Source organism: Jaculus jaculus, chromosome 1 (assembly GCF_020740685.1).
Source record: "Jaculus jaculus isolate mJacJac1 chromosome 1, mJacJac1.mat.Y.cur, whole genome shotgun sequence".
Taxonomy (NCBI): domain Eukaryota; kingdom Metazoa; phylum Chordata; class Mammalia; order Rodentia; family Dipodidae; genus Jaculus; species Jaculus jaculus.
Window position 1 is genome coordinate 146,468,325 of NC_059102.1, and position 25,232 is coordinate 146,493,556.

A 25,232-nucleotide genomic window follows, 5' to 3' on the forward strand; every position below is an offset into this window, starting at 1 on the left:
TCCAGACACATGCATCACTTTGTGCATCTAGCGTTATGTGGGTACTAGGGAATCAAACCTGGGTCCTTTGGCTTTGCAAGCAAGTGCCTTAACCACGAAGCTATCTCTTCAGCTCCATCTGGCTAAATTTTTTTAAACTACCTTTGTGTGTATGTGTGCTCATGTGCATAAGTACAGACGCATGCCTGCCGCCGGTGTGTGGCGGTACTGGGGACAACTTTGTAGTTGGGCCTCATTTTCCACCTTCACTGAAACAGGACCTCTCCTCCTGGAATTCTCCTTCCTCTGCTTCCTGTCTGGCTGTGGGAGGCTGTGTCTGGCTTTGCAGGGGTTCTGGGGATTCCATCTCAGGTCATCAGGCTTGCGCAGCAAGCACTTTTACCTGCTGAGCCATCTCCCTGGCTCCTTTACACTTTCTGGATTTGATGGTGTTCTTTGAAGCACAGTAAGGTTTTATTGTAATGAAGTCCCGCTTCCCTGGTTTTTCTTTTACTTTTAATTTTTTTTTTTTTTTTCTGGGCTGGAGGGATGGCTTAGCAATTAAGGCATTTGCCTGCAAAGCCAAAGGACCCAGGTTCAATTCCCCAGGACCCACGTAAGCCAGATGCACAAGGGGACGCATGTGTCTGGAGTTCGTTTGCTGTGGCTGAAGGCCCTAGAGTGTCCATTCTCTCTCATTCTCTCCCTCTCTCTCTCTCTCTCTCTCTCTCTCTCTCTCTCTCTCTCTACCTGCCTCTTCCCTCTCTCTTGAATGAATAAAATAAAATAAAATAAATAAATTTTTTCTTTTTAAGAAAGAGAGAGAATAGGTACTCCAAGTCCTCTTGTGACGCATGCACCACATTGTGCATCTGGCTTTATGTGAGTACTGAGTTATTAAACCCAGGGTGGCAGACTTTAACCACTGAGCCGTCGCCCCCTGAGGTTTCTTTCTCTGCTTTCCCTTTGTCTGACACCGTTGTTGGCCCCCAAGGCCTGAGCATTTCCCTCGTGCTCCGTGCTCCTGGCCGCAGGCTCCTGGGCTTGGCCTGCAGGTTCCACTCCTCCCCGGTTCCTTGTGCTGTGTGAGCAAAGCATCTGACTGCATTCTTTCCTGTGTGTCTATTCTAGTACGTGGGTTTATCCACTCATTTACCAACAATTTCTCCAAATTAACATACTTTTATGTTTTAGTCTTATCTAGGTAACATGATTCTTTAAATTATTTTTAAGGATTTTGTTGTTGTCGTTTTTCTTCAAGGTAAGATCTCGCTCTAGCCCAGGCTAACATGGAATTCACTATGGAGTCCCAGGCTGGCCTTGAACTTAACAGCAATCCTCCTCTCATTGCCTCCTAAGTGCTGGGATCAAAGGTATGCGCCACCATGCTCAGCCCGATTTTTAAGTTTTTCTACAAGTGTATGTTGTACATTGGCATATCTCCCCCGTACTCTTTTTACCCTTCCCCTCCCCCCTGCACTCTCCTTAGCCCTCTGTGTTCCCCTGGACAGTGCCGCTTCTACTTTTATGTCATACAGACACTCTAGGAACTGCTGGGTGTGGTGGCGCACGCCTTTAATCCCAGCACTCGGGAGGCAGAGGTAGGAGGATCGCTGTGAGTTCGAGGCCACCCTGAGACTACATAGTGAGTTCCAGGTTAGCCTGGGCTAGAGTGAGACCCTACCTCCAAAAAGAAAGAAAGAAGCCGGGCGCGGTGGCGCATGCCTTTAATCCCAGCACTCGGGAGGCAGAGGTAGGAGGATTGCCATGAGTTCAAGGCCACCCTGAGATGACAGAGTTAATTCCAGGTCAGCCTGGACCAGAGTGAGACCCCTACCTCGAAAAACCAAAAAAAAAAAAAAAAAAAAGAAAAGAAAGAAAGAAAATCTAGGAACCACAACTGAAAGAAAAAGTGATGTTTGCCTTTTTGATGCTGGCCTAATTCACTTAATATAATTTTCTCCAGTCGTATCCGTTTTCCTAAGCAATATGATGGGAGGGTTTTTGTGGCAATATGATTTTAATGAGTTTGTAACTGAAAAAAAAATGTGTGTGAAATGAATTTAACACTTCACATCTTGTGCATACATCTCTCTGAAAGCCTCTGGAGCACCTGTTTTGTGGTGCTGGGGACGGGGGTACAACAGAGCCCATGGGACACAGAGCTGACAAGAGTGACAGTGGCTTCCAGCACGGCCCTGCCTCAGGGTTAGCTTTTTTTTTTTTTTTTTTTTAATTTTTATTTTATTTGAGAGTGACAGACACAGAGAGAAGGACAGATAGAGGGAGAGAGAGAGAATGGGCGCGCCAGGGCTTCCAGCCTCTGCAAACGAACTCCAGACGCGTGCGCCCCCTTGTGCATCTGGCTAACGTGGGACCTGGGGAACCGAGCCTCGAACCGGGGTCCTTAGGCTTCACAGGCAAGCGTTTAACCGCTAAGCCATCTCTCCAGCCCTCAGTGTTAGCTTTAAGAGAAGGGGTGGAACTCCAAGTACAGCAGTTGCAAAGTCTTGGATGGTAAAACCAGAACCCTAGGTGGAGAGAGGGAGGCAGTGGGAGGAGGAGAGAAAGAACCAGTGAGATTTGCCATATACCACACACACACACACACACACACACACACACACACTCACACTCACACACACACTCACACACACACTCACACACATTACCCCGAGCTACCTGCACAAGTCAGGAGGCCAAGTTGCATCTGCCACAGGGCAGCCTTCCCCTTCCTCATCAGCACTCCCTCCAAGCAAGGCAATTCTCCTCTTCCTCTGCCTCTTCCCCCTGAAGGGATGTACTGTGCAATTTAGGGCTGGTCAGGGCTGTGCCAAGACAGGGATCCCCTCCCTTGGTGTACCTACAGAAGACAGGGCCAAGGAGAGGGCTGGTGGCATGGGGCCTGAACAGATCTGTGGTGGGGGTGGGACATCTGGATCGGGGTCAGTTGTGACCAGCCACATGGCCCCCAGCCAGCTCAGCTCTGACATCCCATGACTCCGTTATCATGGCTACAATACGCTTCTCAGATTCCACTGGTCTTTTATGCATTTTTAATAAGCCCAGGTCAATGTCATCACCCGAAGTTGATGGTGATCTTTTCTTTATCTACGTGATGTCTAAAAATATCCCTTCCTGGGGCCAGAGGTGTGGAACACCTCCTTGGTTTTCCTACAACGGGGTGTTCCTCTCCAGCTAGCTCAGCGGGGTGTTAAATAGGAATTCAGAAGAAAAAAAATATTGGAACATTTGGAGGTCAGATATATTTTGCAAACAAACTTTTTCTCAAAGGCAGACAGGTTTCTTTCCTGTAAGACTTGTCAGAGCCCTTAGTATTCATATGTGATTTGGATTGTTGTAGGGATGATAGAGTATGTTTGGAAGGGGTACCCAGACAGCATCATATGTTTGAGCAGAGAGATTTAGGCATGGGACCTTCCTTTGCATGGGCCATCTCTGGGGTCTAGTGTTCCCAAGAGGAAGAGCCCCCACTGCAGACTATTGCTTGTCCGTCGACCCTAAGCCATTTGAGAAGTGAACTGACCTCTTTCTGCTCCCTTGCCATGAGATCTCCACAGGGCTGGCGTCCAGGTGTGTGAGGGGGAGGCAAGATGTCTGAATGCTTAGGGCTGGACTGGGGATGTCGTTCAGTGGTAAAACACTTGCCCAGCATGTGCAAGGCCCTAGGTTCAATCCCCAGTGCTGAAAAATATTTCACTTATATTTCATGTACAGCCCCCTCACGGCCTGAAGGTCACCTGTCATCTGTACAGTGTCAGCACACCTGTGTTTTGACAGTGACCCGCTCATGAGGCCACATATCTGCTCCGGAGATCATTGCCACGCTCAGTGAGGGTCATGGTGCGCCACCTGAGCAGGTTCCAATGCCAGCCGACCCTGCTGGGTGGGCCTTTTGGTGCCCACTGGGATTCTGTTCCAGAAAGTTCCAGGCTGATCAGAGAACTGAGTGTTACAGAACAGAGGGCTGTGAGATTGGATTAGGTACTTGGGGGGGGAGGGTGTATAGTGTGTGTGTCATGCATGTGTGTTCACACAGCGAGGGTATGGCCACACCAGCGCATCCTGCCACTGTAAACAAACTCCAGATGCATGCGCCGCTTCATGCATCTGGTTTTTACATGGGTACTGGGAAATCAAACCTAGGCCATAAGGCTTTGCAAACAAGCTCTCTTAACCACTGAGCCATCTCTCCAGCCCTTCCTCTTGGTCTTAATATCCTCATGGGATCTCTTCATGTTAGGGAGTGGGCTTGTGTTAGCCAAGGAAACACGGGAAAGGTGAGGTGGCCTCACTTGTGTGAGATCACAGAAGGTCATGGCTTCTGACTTGCTAGCTTATGTGCCTCCTGCCTTCTCTTTCCATGAGCTTGCATGATGTAGGAAGGCCCTTCAGACAAGTAGTTGTTATTTCATTTCCTTTGGATCTGATGACAATTACAGGCATTCTGATCATAACAGCAGTGACTCCCATAATTCCTTAAGACCATTTTGGAAATACCTCTGTGGTGGGCATGATGGGCTGAGGTGGCACCCATCTCAAGGCGAGGGGCTTGGGCAGCCCCGCATGGTGCACATGGCGTGTGTGTATCTCTTTATTCCCAGAAAGCAGCACCACAGCTGCCCACTTCTGGAAGGTTCCGTACTCTGCAGGCCTGGTCTCCACAAGTTCCATCTCCTGAGTCTGGTCCTCCCCGTCCCCAGGTCAGGGTGATCTTTTCAGGGTAGAAGCTTAGGGTCCAGCACCTCCGGATGGCATTCCCTTCAGGTCTGGGCTAATGGGTTGCTCTTGCCTGGGTGGGTCAGTTCAGATTAACTTGTCCCCTCCAGGCTCTGAGTATCTGGTCAGTCACATAATACATTCTTTCTCCAAGCAGACCTTGTCATTTTCGATCTGGTGATACCTAGAGGCCTCCTACTTCTGCTTGGTGTAGCGGCCGTTTGGTGAACGTGGCTGCCGTATACTGCAGAGTCCAAAACAAAGGTCACGTGGTCTGTGCCATGGTAGCTGCACCGCCAGCGCCCCATGGCACTTCCATCATCTTGTGTCTTGCAGCCATAGGTAAAGTGGGAGGTGTGGGGGCCTGCCATTCCCAAAGACAGGCATCTCAGGGGGCAGATGGATTCCCCAGGCCACATCATGCTCCCTGCTGCCCCCGCACTTGCCCCTCCATCTCTTGGCTTCTTCTTAGCAGATGTTCATGTTCCAAACAACCTGGTCCCCAGCTCTGACGTCCTTCACACTGTCAGCTCTGCTAGGAGCAGAGGCCGAGGCTGGGCTCCAGGACATAATGAAAGCACATGGGATGGGGAGATGCGTGCTGGGGACTTGTCAAGGATTGTGTAGCTTAGACAAGTTATTCAACCTTCACAGCTCTGGGAGCATTGAAGGCTTAGAGCCTGGCCCCTCACAGCTCCTGGGTTAGCCTGTCAGAGTCTAAATTTAACTTCCTGGGCACACAGTCATAGCGCCTGGCATACTCCAGCTACCACAAGCTGGGCGTGATGGAGCATGCCCATAATCCCAGCACTTGGGAGGCAGAGGCAGGAAGATCAGGAGTTCAAGGTCATCCTTAGCTAGGTAGTAAGTTGGAGGCTAGCCTGGGCTATATAAGACCCTGTCTCAAAAAGGACCCAAACCCTGGACTGAAGAGACGGGTTAGCAGTTAAGGCGTTCGCCTGCAAAGCCAAAGGACCCAGGTTTGATTCCCCAGGACCCACATAAAGTGAGATGCACAAGATGGTGCACGTATCTGGAGTTCGTTTGCAGTGGCTGGAGGCCCTGGTGTGCCCATTCTCTCCCCCCTGCTCCCACTCTCAAATAAACAAATAAATAAACCCAAGCCTTCTTTTAAATTTTTATTTATTTATGCCGGGCATGGCAGCGCACACCTTTAATTCCAGCACTCAAAAGGCAGAAGTAGGAGGATCACTGTGAGTTTAAGGATAACCTGAGACTACATAGTGAATTCCAGGTCAGTCTGGACTAGAGTGAGACCTTACCTTGAAAAACCTGGAAAAATTATTTATTTATTTATTCATTTTCTTGTGACTGTGTGTGTGTGCGTGTGTGTACATACCAGGGTCTCTTGCCCCTGCAAATGAACACCAAACACATGTGCCACTTTGAATCCAGCTTTACATGAGTACTGGGGAACTAAACCCTGGCCAGCAGGCTTTGCAAGCAAGAGCCTTTAACCGCTGAGCCATGTCTGCAGGCCTATCTGTGTGCTTTCTTGAGACAGAATCTCTCAGTGAACTCAGGACTGCCATCTTTTTTTAACCAGACTGACTGAAAAGAAAGCCCCAGTGATTCCCCAGTCTCCTCTCCCCACAGGACTGGGGTCACAGGCATGCATGACCACACTCAGCTGCTTCTGTGGTGTTGGGGCATCGAATTCAGGAGATCTCGGCCCCTCATGCTTGCATGGAAACACTGTTACCGACAGAACCTTCTCCTCGGCTCCTATTAGTTACTTTTACATCACTGAGACCAGAGTGCCTAACAAAAGAACTCGAAGGAAGATGGATGCAGTTTGCTGTTGGTTTCATCGCGTGTGTATGGGTGTGCGCATGCCGCGGAGCACATGTTGTTTGCCACCTTGTCTGAGACGCATCTTTCATTTTGTCGTTCACGGCTCCTTTGCCAGGCTGGCCCACCGGCGGCCGCAGACGGGGTTCTTCTGTCTCTGCCTGCCCGCTTGCCCGCGGTGTGCTGGGATGACAGACGCTGGCCCTGCCGCATCTGGCTTTCCGTGGCCTGCGGGTCTGAACCCAGGCCCTCATGCTTGTGTGGCTCTGGGTGTCAGAGGGCTCAGTCTGCGGTGGCGTGGCCCCGGGCACTTGCGCAGAACACCGTGGTAGTGGGAAAGCGTGGTGCATGAGGCCTTTCACCAAATGGTGGGCAGAAGCCAAGAGTGAAGCAGAAACTGGGGCCTTGGTAAAGCCTTTAAGGCCTGCCCCCACTCACCTGCTTCCTTCAGCTAGATTACAACTCCTAAAATTTCCAAGGCTTCCCTGCATCGCCCTCCCAGCTGAGGACAAAGTGTTCACACGTGAGGCTGTAGAGGACCTTTCAGATTCAGGTCATAGCAGTGATAGGAAATGGTGATTTTGAAGCAGCCCTCGGGAGGCCCAGAGAGCCCGCTGATCCCCCTGGAGGACAAGCCTGGGCCTGTAAGAACAAGCTACCTTCCCTTCTTGCTTCTAAATAACACTGTCAAAAAGTAGATTGTGGGGCTGGAGAGATGGCTTAGTGGTTAAGCACTTGCCTGTGAAGCCTAAGGACCCCGGTTCGAGGCTCGGTTCCCCAGGTCCCACGTTAGCCAGATGCACAAGGGGGCGCACGCATCTGGAGTTCGTTCGCAGAGGCTGAAAGCCCTGGCGCGCCCATTCTCTCTCTCCCTCTATCTGTCTTTCTCTCTGTGTCTGTCACTCTCAAATAAATAAAAATTAAAAAAAAAAAAAAGTAGATTGTGGGGGCTGGAGAGATGGCTTAGCGGTTAAGCGCTTGCCTGTGAAGCCTAAGGACCCCGGTTCGAGGCTCGGTTCCCCAGGTCCCACGTTAGCCAGATGCACAAGGGGGCGCACGCATCTGGAGTTCGTTTGCAGTGGCTGGAGGCCCTGGTGCGCCCATTCTCTCTCTCTCCCTCTATCTGTCTTTCTCTCTATGTCTGTCGCTCTCAAATAAATAAATAAAAAATGAACAAAAAAATTTTTTTAAAAAGTAGTTTTGGGGTTAGAGAGATGGCTTAGAGGTTAAGGCATTTGCCTGCAAAGCCAAAGGATCCCAGTTCAACGCGGTTCGACTCTCCAGGACCCATGTAAGCCAGATTCACAAGGGGGCACATGCATCTGGAGTTGGTTAGCAGTGGCAGGAGGCCGTGGTACACCCAGTCTTTCTCTCTCTCTCTCTCTCTCTCTCTCTTTCTCTCTCTTTGCCTCTTTCTCTCTCTGTCAAATAAATAAATAAAATATATTTAGAAAAACAAATTTTTTAAAGTAGATTTTGCCAGGCATGGTGGTACATGCCTTTAATCCCAGCACTCGGGCAGCAGAGATAAGATTGATCAGTGTGAGTTTGAGGCCAGCCTGAGAATACATAGTGAATTCTAGGTCAACCTAGGCTGGAGAGAGACTCTACCTCAAAAACAAAAAAATTTTTTTTAATTTCTTTAAGTGGATTTTGAAGGCAGGTGTAGTGGTACATGCCTTTAATCACAGTGCTCAGGAGGGCGAGGTTGTTGAATTGCCATGAGTTCAAGGCCAGCCTGGGCTACAAAATGAGTTCCAGGTCAAGCTGGGCTAGAGTAAGGCCTTGCCTCCAAAAGAAGAAAAGGTAGGTTTTAATTTTTAGAGCAGATCTAATTCACAACAAGGTTGAGGACTCCCATACTCCTTAGCCTTCCAAGGGTCCCCCGCTGCCAGCACCCTACCAGAGCAGTCCCTGTGTCCTGATGAACACATAGAGACACAGCACTGTCCCCCACAGTAGACAGAGGGGTCAGGCTTGTGCTGGACCTTCTAAGGCTCTGAACAAAAGTGTCACGACACGATCCTTCCTATAGAACCATCAGGAATAGCATCACTGACCCCAAATCCTGTCGCTGCTAAGTGGCTTTTTATGTGCTAGCTGCAGAGAATGACGAGAGCCTCAGTCGTGACAGAAAGGGCTGGGGACGCGGCTCAGTATGGAGAGCACTCGCCTAGTGTGCTCCAGGCCCTGGATGGGGGCCACACCTGCCACCTCAGCACACAGGAAGTACAGGCAGGAAGATCAAGAGTTCAAAGTTGGGCTGGAGAGATGGCTTAGCGGCTAAGCGCTTGCCTGTGAAGCCTAAGGACCCCGGTTCGAGGCTCGGTTCCCCAGGTCCCACGTTAGCCAGATGCACAAGGGGGCGCACGCATCTGGAGTTCGTTTGCAGAGGCTGGAAGCCCTGGCGCGCCCATTCTCTCTCTCCGTCTATCTGTCTTTCTCTCTGTGTCTGTTGCTCTCAAATAAATAAATAAAATATTTAAAAAATAAAAATAAAGTAAAAATAAAAGAGTTCAAAGTCAACCTTGGCTACACAGTGAGTTTGAGGCCAGTCTGCACTAAATACCCTGTCTCCAAAATGTAAGTAAAGAGCCGGGCGTGGTGGTGCACGCCTTTAATCCCAGCACTGGGGAGGCAGAGGTAGGAGGATTGCTGTGAGTTCGAGGCCACCCTGAGACTCCATAGTGAATTCCAGGTCAGCCTGGGCTAGAGTGAGACCCTACCTCAAAAGAACCAAAAAAAAAAAAAAATGTAAGTAAAGAAAAAGAAAGCATCCAAGAGAAGAAAATAAAAATAATTTCTGCCGGGTGTGGTGGTGCACGCCTTTAATCCCAGCACTTGGTAGGCAGAGGTAGGAGGATCGCTGTGAGTTTGAGGCCACCCTGAGACTACAGAGTGAATTCCAGGTCAGCCTGAGCTAGAGTGAGACCCTACCTCGAAAAACTAAAAAATAAGTAATAATAATAATAATAATAATAATTTCCAATTGCAACCCTTCCCTACATTCGACAACTTCCATCAATCCCTACAAACCTTTCTTAGGGGGGTTGGGGCACAAGTGTAGGGGTGTGTGTATGTGTAGATTTTTTTTAACAGTTTTGTTTAATTTTCAGGGGGTTTATTTTATTTTATTTTATTTTATTTTATTTTATTTTATTTTATTTTATTTTATTTTATTTTATTTTAAAGAGGGAGACAGAATGGGCATACCAGGGCCTTCAGCCTTCTCCAAATGAACTTCATCTCTTGTGCCCCCTTTTGCACATGGGCAACATTGCACGCTTTTGTCAGTGTGCATCTGGCTATGTGGGACCTGGAGATTTGAACATGAGTTCTTGGGCTTTGTAGGGAAGTGCCTTAACCACTAAGTCATCTCTCCAGCCCCGTGTATAGATTTTTTAAAAAAACATAATTTTCATTTATTTATTTGCAAGCAGAGAGAGATAGAGAGAAAATGGGTGTGCGAGGGCCTCCAACCGCTGTAAGTGAACTCCAGATGCATGTGCCACTTTATGCATCTGGCTTTATGTGAGTACTGGGAAATTGAACTCTGGTCCTTAGACTTTGTAGGCAAGTGCCCTAACTGCTGAGACATCTCTTCAGCCCTGTGTGTGTAGATTTTTTTCAGACAGGATCTCCCTGTAGCTCAGGCTGACCTGAAACTCACTATGTAGTCCAGGCTGGCCTGGAACTTGTGGCAGTCCTCCTGCCTCAGCCTCTGGAGTGCTGGGCTGACAGGCATAAGCCACCCACCCCCTCAGCCCCGGGCTTGGCTACAGGTGTGCGTGCTTTCAGTCTAACCGGAGGCAGCACTGCGCATGTGTTCTAGTATTCTCTTCTGACATGGCCGCGTTCTGTCCCGTGTGAGTCCATGGCCTCTGGAGGTGGATATCTCAGAATTCTGTGCCTAGTGAGGCTTGGGGGCAGGCCTGTGGCTCTTTGTCCTGTGTGACAGTAAAAGGGCCAGTGAATGAGACCCATTTGGCTCACAGAGAATATGGGGAAACCATGGCCTTTTTCACTCATTTTCAGATAGTTTCTTGTGGATAGAAATAGTATATTTTTAACTTAAAATATTTTTAGGGCTGGAAAGATGGCTTAGCCGTTAAAGCATTTGCCTGCAAAGCCTAAGGATCTAGGTTCAATTCCTCAGTACCCATGTAAGCCAGATGCACAAGGTGCCCATTCTCTCGCTCTATCTGCCTCCTCCTCCTCCTCCTTCTTCTTCTCTCTCTCTCTCCCTCTTTCTCTCTCTGTCTGTCTCTCTCTCTCTCTCTGTCTCTCTCTCTCTTTCCTTAAAATATTTTAAGGGCTGAGGAGATTTCTCAGTGGTTAAAGGCACTTGTTTACAAAGCCTGCTGACCTGGTTTCAGTTTTCCAGTACTCATGTAAAGCTGGATGCATGAAGTAGTGCACACATCTAGAGCTCGTTTGCAGCAGCTAGAGGCCCTGGAATACTCATGCTCTTGCTATCTCTCTGACTTTGTCTTTCTTTCTCAAATAAATATTTTTATAAAATATTTTATTTATTTGAGAGGCAGATTGAAAGGCAGGTGAGGGTGAGAGAAAAGAGAGAGAATGGGCATGCCAGGGCCTTCAGCTGCTGCAAACAAACTCCAGACACATGCACCACCTTGTGCATCTGGCTTACATTGGGTCCCGGGAAATCAAACCTGTGTCCTTTGGCTTTACAGGCAAGTGCCTTAACTGCTAAGCCATCTCTCCAGCACCATAAAAATATTTTTAAAAGAAATATAAATTTAAGGGCCAGGCATGGTGGTGCATACCTTTAATCCCAGTACTTGGGAAGCAGAGGTAGGAGGATTGCTATGAGTTTAAGGCCAGCCTGAACCTACATAGTGAATTCTAGGTCAGCCTGGGCTAGACCAAGACCCTGCCTTAATATATATATTTAGGGCTGAAGAGATAGCTTAGTGGTTAAGGCGCATGCCTGCAAAGCCTAAGGACCCAGGTTCAATTCTCCAGGTCCCATGTAAGCCAGATGCTCATGGTGGCGCATGCATCTAGAGTTTGTTTGCAATGGCTGGAGGCACCGACACACCCATTCTCACTCTTTCCCTCTCTGTCTCTAATAGTTATGGCTGTAAATAGTCTTTGACTGCCGTATCATATTTCATTGCCTAGACGCAGAGGTGCTTTGGCTTAACAATGGGATTGTGTCCCAATAGAACCATCCTAAATTGGAAATCTCATTAAAACCAAAATGAATTTACAACACTTAATATGTCAAACATCACATCTTAGGACTAGAGAGATGGTGTAGCGGTTAAGGCATTTGCCTGCAAAGCCTAAGAACCCAGGTTCAATTCCCCCAGGACCCATATAAGCCAGATGCACAAGGTGGCACATTCATCTGGAGTTTGTTTGCAGTGGCTGAAGGCCTTAGAGTGCTCACTCTTTCCCTCTCTATCTGCATCTCTCCCTCTCTCTCTATCTCAAATAAGTAAATAAAATTAAAATTTTAAATAAGAAAAACATTGGGATTTGGGTGTGGTGGCACATGCCTTTTATCCCAGCACTTGGGAGTCAGAGGTAAGAGGATTGCTAAGTATTCGAGGCTAGCCTGAGACTACGTAGTGAATTCTAGGTCAGCCTGGGCTAGAGCGAAACACTATCTCGAAAAACTAAGAAAAAAAGGAAGGGATGGAAGGAAGGAGGCAGAAAGGAAGGAAGGAAGGAAGGAAGGAAGGAAGGAAGGAAGGAAGGAAGGAAGGAAGGAAGGAAGAAAGGAGAGAGAGAGAAAGAAAGAAAAGAAAGAAAGAAAGAAAAACACTGGGGGACAGAAGAGATGGCTTAGTGGTTAAGGTGCTTGCCTGCAAAGCCTAAGGATCCATGTTCGACTCTCCAGATCCCACATTAGCCAGGCACCCAAAGGTGAGGCAAACACAAGGTCACACAAACCCACTAGGTGGTACAAGCATCTGGAGTTTGATTTTAGTAGCTGAGTCTCTGGTGCACCAATTCTCTCTCTCTCTCTCTTTCTCTCTGTGTGTGTGTGTGTGTGTGTGTGTCTGTTTCTCTGTCTCTCTCTAAATAAAAAAAAGAAAAGAAAGAAAAACATTGGGCTGGAGAGATGGCTTAGCAGTTAAGGCTTCCAAAGCCAAAGTACCTCAGTTTGATTCCCCAGGACCCACATAAGCCATATGCATAAGGTGGCACATGCGTCTAGAGTTCGTTTGCAGTGGCTGAAGGTCCTGGTGCGCCCATTCTCTTCCTCTCTTTCTCTGCCTCTTTCTCTCTCTTTCATAAATAAATAAATAAATAAAATATTTAAAAGAAGAAAAAAAATGCAACTTAGTGTAGCCTGCCTTGATGTGCCCATAATATTTCCATGATGGGCCAAACCACCCTGCACCATGCCTGTCTTGTAACAGAGCATCGTCGTGGTATGATTTATTGAGCCCTGTGCTCAGGGAAAACCAGAGCGTCTGTGTGATAGGCTTCCACCCCATCATGAACCCAAAAGATCAGAGGTGGAACCATGGGGAGTGGGGACCTTCTGCACCTTAATCCCCTTAGGCTTCAGGCAGGTAAAGTGAGGACAGAAGGCCACAGAGGACAGGTAGCCTGGCCATCCCAGCAGTCAGTGGGTAGCCATGTGCCACAGCTATTTGAAGCAGGCACCAAGGTTTTGTGCCACATGCCTGATTCCCAGTCCAGAGCAGATGGGCACAGGGAAAAGGCAGGCAGACAAACATGATGGAGGGGCTGGTGGGCTGGTTTCTGGGGGTGTTAGCTATGTGTTGTGTGGACATGTGAAGGGGGTGGGGACCGGCCCCCTGTGAGGATTTGGGGAGCGGGATGTGGTAGCACAGGGCTCAGTTGGAGGAGGGTTGGAAGGTACCAAGAGGGGAAAGGACGCGATCAGGAAGGAACTCAGCTGAACATTCAGCAAAGACGTTCCCCATCCCCCACCATGCTGGGATGGGATGCAGGCACTTACATGCCACACCTTAGCCCCAGAAACAATCTTTGCCATATGGGACAGTGCCACCTACCAGGTGTATGACAGGACGGAAGGTGCCTGAATCTAGTCCAGCCTCCACCTGCTGGGTTCTTGTCTGGGTTGTGCTTCCCTGACCAGCCAGTGTGTGGGGAACAGCCACAGTGGTACAAAATAGCCTGGCATCTCATACCTCTGAGCCCAGGGGCTTCCTCGGGGTTTTTGCTGTTTCTAAAAGATTCCCCTTTGTTGGGCTGGAGAGATGGCTTAGCGGTTCAGCACTTGCCTATGAAGCCTAAGGACCCCGGTTCGAGGCTTGGCTCCCCAGGTCCCACATTAGCCAGATGCACAAGGGGGCGCACGCATCTGGAGTTCGTTTGCAGAGGCTGGAAGCCCTGGCGCGCCCATTCTGTCTCTCTCCCTCTATCTGTCTTTCTCTCTGTGTCTGTCGCTCTCAAATAAATTAAAAAAAAAAATCTTAAAGTTTAAAAAAAAAAAGATTCCCCTTTGTCCTGGCCATACTTGACCCTCCTTTGGGTTTTGCTTCAGAGCTATTCTTCCTGAAACCTCTTCCTGATTCCCCAGACTGAGTCAGGAGCCCCCCATGCACACCACTCCCCTGCATGACAGTTAAGCTTTCACCATTGACATGAACAACTGAAGATTCTGAGACCCGTTTCCCATTTAACTAACACACTGTTTACAGAGCAGGTTTACAGAAAATCAAACATAGAGCCCTGTTCACTGCAGGTACTGCTCCTCCATCGTCCACTCGCTAATCGCCTCTGACCATGGCTGGCTGGCCGAGGCTTGTTGCTTATTGGCTTGCCCTAAGGTTCGCTTCACGTGTGTAACACTGCGAATCCGCCATTGCAGTACCATAGGGACAGTGTCACTGCGCTAAAACGCCCTTACTTAGGGCTGGGGAGGTGGCTCTGTTGGTAGGACCTGAGTTTGGATCCCTAGTGCCCACATAAATAAAACCTGGCATGATGGCACATGCCTGTAATCAAAGTGCTGGAGAAACAAGCAGGAGGATCCCTGGGGTCCCCTGGCCACCCATTTTAGCCAGGCTGGTGAACACCCGGTTTAGTGAGAAACTCTTGTCTCAAAAAAATAAGGTGGAGGGCTAGAGGGGTGGTTCAGCGGTTAAGGTGCTTCCTAATGACCAGGGTTTATTCCCCAGGACCCATGTAAAGTCAGATGCACAAAATGCTGCACGTATCTGGAGTTGATTTGCAGAGGGTGGAGGCCCTGGTGATCCCATGCACCCTCCCCCACCCCTTTCTCGGTCTGTCTCTCAAGTAAGTAAATAAAAATATCATAAGCCAGATGCACAAAGATGAGGCAAGCACAAGGTCGCACATGCCCACTAGGTGGCACAAGCATCTGGAGTTTGATTGCAGTGGCTGAGGTCCTGGTGTACCAATTTCTCTCTCTCTCTCTCTGTATCTCTCAAGTAAAATTTAAATTTATATTTAAAAAATAAGGTGGTGCTGGGCATGGTAGCACACACTTTTAATCCCAGTACTCTAGAGACAGAGGTAGGAGGATTGCTGGGAGTTCAAGGCCACCCTAAGGCTACATAATGAATTCCAGGTCAGTCTGGGCTAGAGTGAGAGTCTACCTCAAAAAACCAAAACTAATAATAATAAGGTGGAGAGAAACTGAGACACCCAATATCAACCTCTGATTCCACATGCACACACATACATGCCCATACATACGAACATGCATACCACACACATACACACCCCAAAGAAACCTCCCCTACGTGCCTCGCGTCCTTCCCACCTCCCTGCCCCCATCACTGACTTTTTGATTGTCGCCCTGTTACACTGGGGCCCTGGCAGAGCACAGCCCCCATCTGCTTTGCTGAGCATTTTAGTCACTGTCCCCGGCTCAGAGTCTACCACATTACTGGTGTCCCATAAATATTTTTTCTGCATATTTTAATAAAAATGGGATTCTACCAAGCATGCCAGTCTGCAATTTTCTTTGTCCAAATATTGACAGTATATCTTGAATATTGTCCCCTACCAGAATATAAAGTTAGGGCTTACATGTGCACACGTGTACCCACACAACACACTTGCCTTCCCCCTCCCCTCCAAGCAAGTTTGGGATCTTGTTTGTTTTCACTTAAAAATATATATTTTTTTTATGGGACTGGAGAGATAGCTTAGTAGTTAAGGCACTTGCCTGCAAGGCCAAAGGACTGAGGTTCAATTCCCCAAGTCCCACGTAAGTCAGATGCACAAGGTGGTGCATGCATCTGGAGTTTGTTTGCAGTGGCTGAAGGCCTCCCCAGCCCTAATAATAAATAAATAATATTTATTTATTTATTTATTTATTTATTTATTTGAGAGAGAGAGAGAATAGGCAAAACAGGGCCTTCAGCTACTGCAAACAAACTCCAGATGCATGCACCACCTTGTGCATCTGGCTTATGTGGGTACTGAGGAATCGAACCTCAGTCCTTAAACTTCACAGGCAAGTATGTTAACCACTAAGCCATCTCTCCAGCCCTGTTTATTTTCATTTTTTGAGGCAGGGTCTCTCGTTGTAGCCCAGGAACTTGGGGTCCTCTGCTTCATCCTCTGGAGTGCTGGGTTTAAAAGTACGCACCTCCACAGCTGGTTCATGCCCTCTCTCCCTCTTTCTCTCTCTCTGTAACTTTTTGCTATTGAGTACTTCCAACCCACATAGGAACAATGATACAAGGCTGGGGAAATGGCTCAGCAGGCAGGAGCATTTGCACAAGCATGAGGGCCTGAGAGGACCTGTTTGCCCTGAGTTTGATCCCCAGCACCCACATCAAAAGCAGGATGCACACCTGTCCCCCAGTCCTGTGGGGGACAGAAGAATCGCTGGGGCTCACCAATCAGCCAGTCTGACCAACAGCAGCAGCTCCAGTCCCATGAGACAATTGGTCTCAAAGAAACAATGCAGAAGAGACACCTGACATCCTGCTTTGACTTCCACATGTGTGTGCAAGGGCACGCGTATCTGCACACATGTGCATGGTGGTGGCTTGAATGAGATTTCCCACATAAACTCTTCTTTTGGGTGTCCGGTCCCCATCTGGAGGCAGTTTGGGAGGTGGAAGCTTGCTGAAGATGTGTTTCTGGGGGTAGACTTAGGGGTGTTCTAGCCAGTTCCCCTTTGCCAGAGCTCGGCTCCCTCTCCACTGTGGCAGAGGTGCTGTCCAGCCTCTCTGCTCGTGCCATACTTTCCCCTGCCATCCTGAAGCTGCCCCTCAAGACTGTGAGCCAAAGTAAATCCTTTCCTCCTGCCCCCCTGCTTTTGGCCATGTGTTTTGTCCCAGCAATGAGGAGGTAACTACAACATGCATTACACACATCACAACACACACACAATATATATATATATATATTAAGGTGGGGTGCAATAAAAGAAGACACCGGACATCAACCTCTGGCCTCCATATGCATACGCGTGCACACACGTACACACACACACACAACCTAGTCCTCTCTGGCCCTCCCCAGCCTGGACTGTGCAGGCTTATGTTGCGCCCCACCCCCCGCCCCCACCGGGTCTCTCTCTCCTCCATACTTCCTGTCCAGGCTTGATCTGGTGCATGTTCAGTTCCTATGTGGAATGGGCTTCAGGGAAATTCCCCTCTCAGGTTGTCTTTGTCGGTGATGTTCTGGGTGTCGCTGCTCAGTGCCCAGAGCCCTCCATTCATTAGGGGCCAACGAGTCTATCATGAAATGCTTCTATAAAAAGAACCATCCCTCATCAACTTCAGGTTACCCCGAGGTACAGTTTATGTAGGGCAGGCAGGATCAATGCTTGCTGCCTTCCCTTTATTTACCAGTTTGCAGAATAATGAGTTGCCTATAAATATTTGAATGGGTGATGAATAATACATGTGCAGATGAATGGACCGGGCTGGGGATCCGGGGTTCTCTCAGTCACCCTCGAGAGCCTGGGCGTGCAGCACACAGCCAGGACCTTGTGTGCACAGGAGAGACTGGAGGTGGCTCTTGCTGTCTGTCACCTGTCAACCCACCTTAGTTAAGAGCTGAGGTGATCATAAGCCACGTTGCTAAAAACACAGCCTCTGGGACAAGGGAGTTGTGACACCCAGTCTCAGAGAGGAGCTGGGACCAACTGCAAGGAACGGTCTCCAAACCCGAAGAGGTGGAGTCTGGAGTCTTTGTCCTGCAGGAGGACCATGGATACAGGATGGACTAGTGTCCTCTCGGCCATCCCAGCCCCCCACACGTGGCCTGTCCTGCGGGCTCCCCTCCTCTAGAGGCCAGGTGCCTTGTCCTGGAGCATGCTGACCTCTGCCCCATCCGGTCTCCCCAGGTGCAAGTGTAACCTGCACGCCAACCTGTGCTCCGTGCGCGAGGGCAGCCTGCAGTGTGAATGTGAACACAACACCACCGGCCCCGACTGCGGCAAGTGCAAGAAGAACTTCCGCACGCGGGCCTGGCGCGCCGGCTCCTACCTGCCGCTGCCGCACGGCTCTCCCAACGCCTGTATGTATGCAGCCGCTGCGGCGGAGGCCCCACCCTGGGCCCTAGACCTTGAGGATCACACGTGTATACATGCACACACAGGAACACGCAGAGGCACGCATGCACACTGAGGCATGCGTGCACACACGCATCTTGTGAAAAGCCTAGAACAAGAGCCTCCAGCCCCCAGCCGCCCTTCTGGCTCTGGGCAAAGGCGGAGAAGCCCACGTTCCGCACTAGGGCCAGCTGCCCTCCTCTCTTCACCCTGAAAGCAGGGCAGGAAGCCCCAGGAGACCCGGGACAGAGGGTGCAGGCGAATACACCTGATAAAGGGTTCGTGGGGTTTCTGCAGCTTGTCACCCAGTGCCACATGCTGCTGGTTCCCTCTCTCTGCATCCTCAACCAGGCCTCTGGAAGTTGGGCTCCAATTTTCCCTTTTTTTTATTTTTATTTATTTATTAGAGAGAGACAGACAGAAAGAGGCAGAGAGAAAGAGAGAGAGAATGGGCGCGCCAGGGCCTCCAGCCACTGCAAACGAACTCCAGATGCGTGCGCCCCCTTGTGCATCTGGCTAACGTGGGTCCTGGGGAATAGAGCCTAGAACCGGGGTCCTTAGGCTTCACAGGCCAAGCGCTTAACCGCTAAGCCATCTCTCCAGCCCCAATTTTCCCATTTTGTAGACAAGCTCTGCTCTCAACCCAGTTTTGTTTCCTCCTTGCTCAGACGTGCCAGGGAAGACATTTGAGAGTTTGGTCATGTCTGCCCCATAGCTCCCTTTGAGAGATCTCCTCTCACCCAGATGCCCATGAGTGGACCCATGAAATCACAGCTCCCAGGAGCCCCTGGGCTGCAAGTACAGAGTCCGGGCTGCCTCTAAAGCAAACATGCCCCAGACTGCCAAAGCCCGCCTGGGATATTACTGATGTTTGGGGTGTCGAGTGCTTTGTTCCAACCTGAGGCTGCACCAGGCACCGAGATATCTTGGAGCCTTCACAACACCACAGAAGTGTCATTGCTGTCACCCACCCTCCAGATGCCCCCCTCCCCCCGAGGCCCATCTAGCCCAGAGACTCAAGGCCATATCCTGGACCCAATGGCAAAGCCAGGGCCAGGCAGTTGCTCCCAGACCACTCGCCCCATCTGGCACTCTCCCTGGCTTATAAATGATTTATGTATCTTTAGGCTGATCAAAGCTGTCCGCCACAGCAAGGCCATGACAGGCACGTCGCGCGTGGGCTGGGGTGGGGGCTGTGACGAGCCTTTGAAGGGATGACTTGCCAGGTACCTTGCAGCACTGAGGGTCTTCAAAGGCATGGCAGAGTTTTGGCGGGCTGCCGGCCCACCCCCTGCCAGGCTCCCTCTTCCTGAATGCCTGGCCCCATCTCTTTGTGTCCCGAACCCTTCCTATAGACCCTGTCAATGCCTCCCTTGCTGACAGGCTAACCCGCCCCCCCTTATCTGTCCTGCTGTGCCCCATCCTCCACCACTTTGGCCCGGTCCGTTCCTCCACCACAGCCTCTTGCCTACCCACTTCCACCATCACAGACCAAGGCTCCGGCCAGTGGTATGCCTAAGAGGCCACTGCGCCCCCCTGCCCAGGCCCAGCCCACATAGCCAGCTCCCAACCACCAATACACCCCTATTTGGACTCTATGCACCTTGGTCCCTCCTCTCCTTAGGGTTAGCCAGGCTACATCCGGAGTGTCCTACTCCACGTCCCCAGATGTCACCAGGAAGGAGCAGGGGTGATGCTGGAGGAGGCTCCCGTGAACCTTCCCGGGACATCTGGGAGAAAAGCAGTCAAGAAGCCCAGCTGCAAACAGACCCCTGGTGAATTTGACCCTCATGAGCCCAGCTCACTCAGTTGCACTAAGTCTGCATGCCTTGACTGGGGACCCTCTCACACACTTAGCCAAGTTCCCTCCCTTCCCAACACCACTTGCCTCACAGCTCACCCCCTACTTCCCTCCTGTCCCGTCTCCTCCCGGGCACTTCTCTGTATAACCAGAGGCCTGGCCTACCTTGGGTGTCTTGAATGAAACCCCAACTTGTCAGTCCCTCCGTGTTCATGGTCCTTGAAAGATCACCCCACTCTGTCCCTCCATCACTCCTACATCATGGTCCTGGGCACCCATCTCTTGCGACCGGGTCCTCCCTCTATGTCCCTGTGGCTCCCTCATGCTCACAGCCTGCTTCTGCACCCCTAGCTTCTATAGAACCCTCCCCTCTCCATTCCCACACTCTCAAGGTCTCTGTGTTTCACATAGTGCCTGCCCAGACGTGTTGCGAAAGGGGGTGAATGCTGAAAGGCCCAGGTACCCCATGTGTCCCATACATCCCACTGTAAGTCCTTTCCCATGGCCAGCTCCTTTTTATTTATTTATTTATGTATTTATTTATTTATTTATTTATTTTGCAACTGACTGTCAACAGTTCTTTCTCAGACAAGACAACATATCTGGACAAACTGCAATCTCAGGTTTCCTTCCTCCCCGAGGCATAGAGCACTCAGAGACATCCAGATTTGAGGCCCTCCTCAGCCACTCATGACATCATATCTCTCATCAGCCCCTTTGGGGGTTACTATGAGGACAAAATGTCAGGACAGCCTGCAATAGCTTTTCAACAAGTTGCTCAGTTATCCTTCTATTTTCCAGATGGGAGTTGTGCCCATATTGACCCTGTCCTGCCCTAGGGCTTTCGAAAGTAGTCTGAGCTTAGCTAGGAGAGAGTGCTTAATACTTATCAATGTGTTCAAGAAAGCCAGGCGCGGTGGTACATGCCTGTAACCCCAACATTGGAGAGGTAGCGGAAAGAGGATCCGGAGTGTAAGGCCAGTTTCAGCTACATAACAGGTTGGAATCCAGCCTGGGCTACATGAGACCATGTCTCACAAAAACCAGTGTCCTAGGGGCATTTCAGATCAGAGATAAATTGTCTCCATCTGCAAAATGGGCTAAAAGTGACTCCTCGGTTGGTCAGTGGTGAGAGGCCCCACGTCACGTCAGCCCCGAAGCTATTCCTATGAGGAAGTGAGCATCAGGCCCTCTAAGTCCCCTTCCCTTTGGAGAGAAGGGGGAAGTTCCGTGGACTCCCCCTGCCCTGTTCCACTGTTCTCTGGGGGGGAGGGCGGGCAGGCCCCTGTGCCTGATGCAGGTTCTGTCACCCTCTTGTTTCCCTGCAGGCGCCGCTGCGGGCTCAGCCTTTGGCAGTAAGTACTCAGTGCGTGGCACATCAGAGAGTGTGACAAGAAAGGGGCCATGTCCTCTAACCACGCCCATCCGCTTCTCCGCCTCTCACTCCTCTTGTGTCTTACTGGGTTTTTGCTGTGGCCAGAACTCAGAAACTCCCAGAAGCTTCACTGGTGCTGCTTTGGAAGGCAGGCAGGATCACAAAGTCCCAAAATGGTCTCCCCACATGCTTCCCACACTCTGACCTCTGTGCATGTCCCGGACCTGGAGGGGTCACTCTCTTGGCAGGCAGGAAGATGGGCCTTATTCCCTCCCAGCTGGCAGCAGAATCTGCCTCCGAGTCTGAGCGTGTGTGTGTGTGTGTGTGTGTGTGTGTGTGTGTGTGTCGCGTGCACGTGCACTGGAGGGTGGCCCTTCCTCCAGGAAGCCTCCACAGCTGGCCTGGTCTGCCTTGAGACTGGAATGGGTAAGCTCCCATGCTCTGGCTGCCCAGACCAACTCAGCATCTAGGGCATGTTAGACTGGGGAGGTATCTGCAGGAGCAAAGGAGTCCTGAGAACTCCCAAGGAGGATGAGGGTGGCTGGCCTGGGCGTCTATCCTATCCACTGTCAGTAGGCCCCCGCACATCCACACGTTGCAGTCAGCACTAAGTGGAGGGCAGTGTACCAAGTAGGTCTCTGTAGTAGCTCATTTAAACTTCGCAAGCTCCTTCCCCAACACCCAGGAAGGATTTGCCATCTGTTTTGGGAATCCACAGGGCATGACTTGCCAGCAGTGTCAAACTGTGCCAGACCCTGAGCCTCACAGGTGCTTCTGGGACACGTCATGCCTCTCTGCCGTGGCCCTGTTAGGTCATACCATCGAACTGTCTGTCTCAACCTGGCTGCCCCACACACACACACACACACTGGGATGCCAATTGGCAGACAGGGCATCAGGAACCCGGACCCTTCAGGGAGCCCTGGACTATGCCACCATCATCTGCATCCGTATCTTCCAGGGATGCCCCAACCCACCCTCTCTTGCTTTTCCCATGTCTTGCCAGGCATTAGCAGGTCCCGGAAAGACCCTGCTCCCAAAGCCCCTGTGGCCACTGAGGTCATGAGGACGAGTCCAACCACTTCTTCCCCCTCCACATCTACTGCCCAGGTCCCCACAACCCTCAGCACCCCAGAGCCCACAGGTGGGTACCAGAGTACAGCCAGGGACACCCGCTGCTTCCAGCCTCCCGCCTCTCTAGTCTTGGGAAGAGTAGGCGCTTGCCTCTTAGAGTAGCAAATGCTAGCACCCTACAGCTTCCAGAACACTAGCTGGGGAGGGGGCAGACCATCTAGGCCAATCCATCACTAAGTCACAGCCAGGAGAGCCACACATCCATTCAAGCTCCCCAAATCAGAAAGGACACAGAGACCAATGTGGCCGAGGGCACAGGGGGACTGTATAAGAGGGTGCCTGGGCAGCAAGGCCATCATGGCATTCAACCAAAGATGGGGGCTCCTGGCTCAGGCCCTGCTCCCATCTGACCACTGGGAGCCATTGCCTTGTGGCAGGATTAGTGGAGGAGACTCTGGATGAACCACATTCCGAGGCACCTGTGGGATGAGGCAGGCTGCTGGGTCAGACTTCCTACCCCATGTGCAAGAGTGACCTCATTTCAGAGGCCTGCAGCCACACACAGGCCTGGATCCCCAGCTTGTTCTGTTTCCTCTCTCAAAGTCAAGCTTTTTTGGGGGAAGGGATTCGAGGTAGTGTCTCACTCTAGTCCAAGCTGACCTGGAATTCACTATGGAGTCTCAGGCTATCCTTGAACTCCTGGTGTTCCTCCTACCTCTGCCTCCCAAGTGCTGGGACTAAAGGCGTGTGTCACCACGCCCAGCTTTCAAGTCAGACTTTTTGTGTACAGGAGATGTAGGCTGCTGGGGTGGACCTCTGGACTCACCTGGGGAATCTAGCCAGGCCCCACCCACTACAGATGCTAGGAATCTGAAAGGACTCCTCCTTCCCTAAGGGTCCCCACAAGTTGGCAGCCAAGAGACTTCCTCTCAGCTGCTATAGGGCACATCCCTCCCTTCCCCCTTGCTGGGAGAACACAGCTGGGGGTTCTTGCTCCTAGGACAGTGCCCTGACCCTTCTGATCCCCACGGAGGTCAGGATCACAGAGCCTTCTGGGCTTTGACACTGTCAGCTCAGTGTCCAGAGACCTGTACCTTTTGCTGAACCTATGGTGGGCAGGGGGAAACAAAAATAGGAGGAGGGAGGGAGACGGTGCTATGTCTGCCTCCAGCCAGGGGTCTGTCTGGGCCTGGGTTCGAGATCAGGCACCCACGCTCTGTCTACACATAAACGGAGGAGCCTTCGATCCACTTAGACCATCTCTGATTTGGTGTGAGGGTGCACAGCATACTGCGAAGGGAGTTAAAGATGAGACTTGGGTCAGAGAGGTGAGTGTAGAGGAGCGAGTTCGAACTGCGAGTGTCCCCAGGATCCCCCGGGTGAACTGGAGGCATGCTCACCCTCCAAGCCGCCAGCGCTGCATCCTAAGCCTTGAGCAGAAATGGCTCCAATTCCCAGAGCCCCCAGGAGACCTGGGGCCCACTTCACTGGGATGGTGGGTGCAGTGGGTGGAGAGTCTGTGTGCACACGCAACTGGCTGTTAGATACTGTGTGATTTTCCTAGTCCCATGGGGGAGAGGCTTAGGAAGAAGCAGCTGGGTTTGTGGTAGGCAAATTGTGCCTCAATAAAGCTGTTTAAAAGAAAAAATACGAGAGAGAGAAGCAGACTTCCCACCCCATGTGAAAGGTCCTAGGATCATGAAGACTCAGGCTGGGCTGTACCTCAGGGATTCCTGACCATGGCAACCAACCAGTCACCCATGGCTACTGCCCTGAGGCCCCAGGCCCTGGGAGGTGCTGACACCTTTAAGGCCTGACTACCATGGGGCTCCTCAGCCCCAAAGGACCAGACAGACTGCCATCTGGTCTTGGCACATGACTCTGGTCGTCTTAAGACATTCTTCCTGCACACCTGAGCGTGTCCCTGGAAAGCCCAGGCAGACCCTTCTCCTCAGATTCAGCCCGTTCCAAACAGAGCCCCACTGGAGCCCCCTAATCTTTCCTGGCCCGCCAGTGTGGCTGGAGGAAAGCTACGCTCCAAAGCAAGAGTGCCTTCAGGGCTCTAATTAAGCTCATGCCAATTTGGGTCCTGTGGCTTTGTCTCCTTGTTGAATACCATATTAATGTCAATTTGATGTCCAGAGGCTCTGGGCTCCCAGCTGGGAATCTCCTGCCCTCTTTAGAGGGTAGACTTTTTCTTTTCCCATCAACCATCATGGGTAATTGGTTTTTTGAAGCTCAGCCTCTTCCCGGTTCTGTTTTGAAATCAGTACAAAGCGGTTCCCACTCCAGGTTTGGGAACTGAGTGCTGTGGCATTGCAGGGTGGGATTGTGGCCCAAGTTAGGGTCCCTTATGAAGATGAGTTCAAGCCAATGGTCAGGAGGGGAAGGGCAGTGATCAGAGGTGGGATACTATGGGACACCTTCTAGAATCTTCTGAGCACATCTGACATGTTAGCCAGGACACCATCACCCGCCACTGCACTAGCTAGAGACTCAACACAGGACTTGGTCTAACCCGCCTCTGCGTGCAGAACGGGAAACATACAGAGAGGAAGAGTCCACAAAGATGGAAAAAGGGCTGTCCCTCCTGGGTATGGAGGGCCCCCTCCTCTGGCTCCAGGTGTCCAAATGCTCAGGGGCCCTCATGGGCTGCAGTAGTCTAGATGCCGCCACTGTAGTGGGTTTGGACCCAGACCTCTGGCCGGTGTAGACAAAGCCTCTCCTTTAGTGCTGCTTACATAGGGCCTGTAGAGGGCTGGGGGCATCGCCTCTTGCATGACTTGATTTCTTCTCTTCTTCCTCCCAAGAGTGGACCAAGCAGTCTACGGCTGCTTCCCTTGGGGACAGTCCCAGCTGGACCCAAGTGTCCACCAGTGTAGAAGGTATGAGGACAGGACCTGTGACAGGCCCGACACCCCAGAAGCTCCTCCTTA

The 25,232-nt window shown here is 50.9% G+C and overlaps 1 protein-coding gene across 9 annotated transcripts in view; it reads left to right on the forward strand.

Annotated features, from left to right (window-relative positions):
• Positions 1 to 25,232, forward strand: part of Ntng2 (netrin G2) — an 82,170-nt gene that overhangs the window by 51,669 nt on the left and 5,269 nt on the right. For 6 of the 9 annotated variants that reach the window (XM_045159269.1, XM_045159265.1, XM_045159286.1 and 3 more), the window contains 4 exons: positions 17,840 to 18,012; positions 21,176 to 21,202; positions 22,229 to 22,366; positions 25,107 to 25,181. In XM_045159269.1, the coding sequence (XP_045015204.1) occupies positions 17,840 to 18,012; positions 21,176 to 21,202; positions 22,229 to 22,366; positions 25,107 to 25,181 (413 nt within the window). The remainder of the gene's footprint in view (positions 1 to 17,839; positions 18,013 to 21,175; positions 21,203 to 22,228; positions 22,367 to 25,106; positions 25,182 to 25,232) is intronic. The other 3 variants (XM_045159299.1, XM_045159297.1, XM_004654035.2) reach the window with 3 other exon arrangements.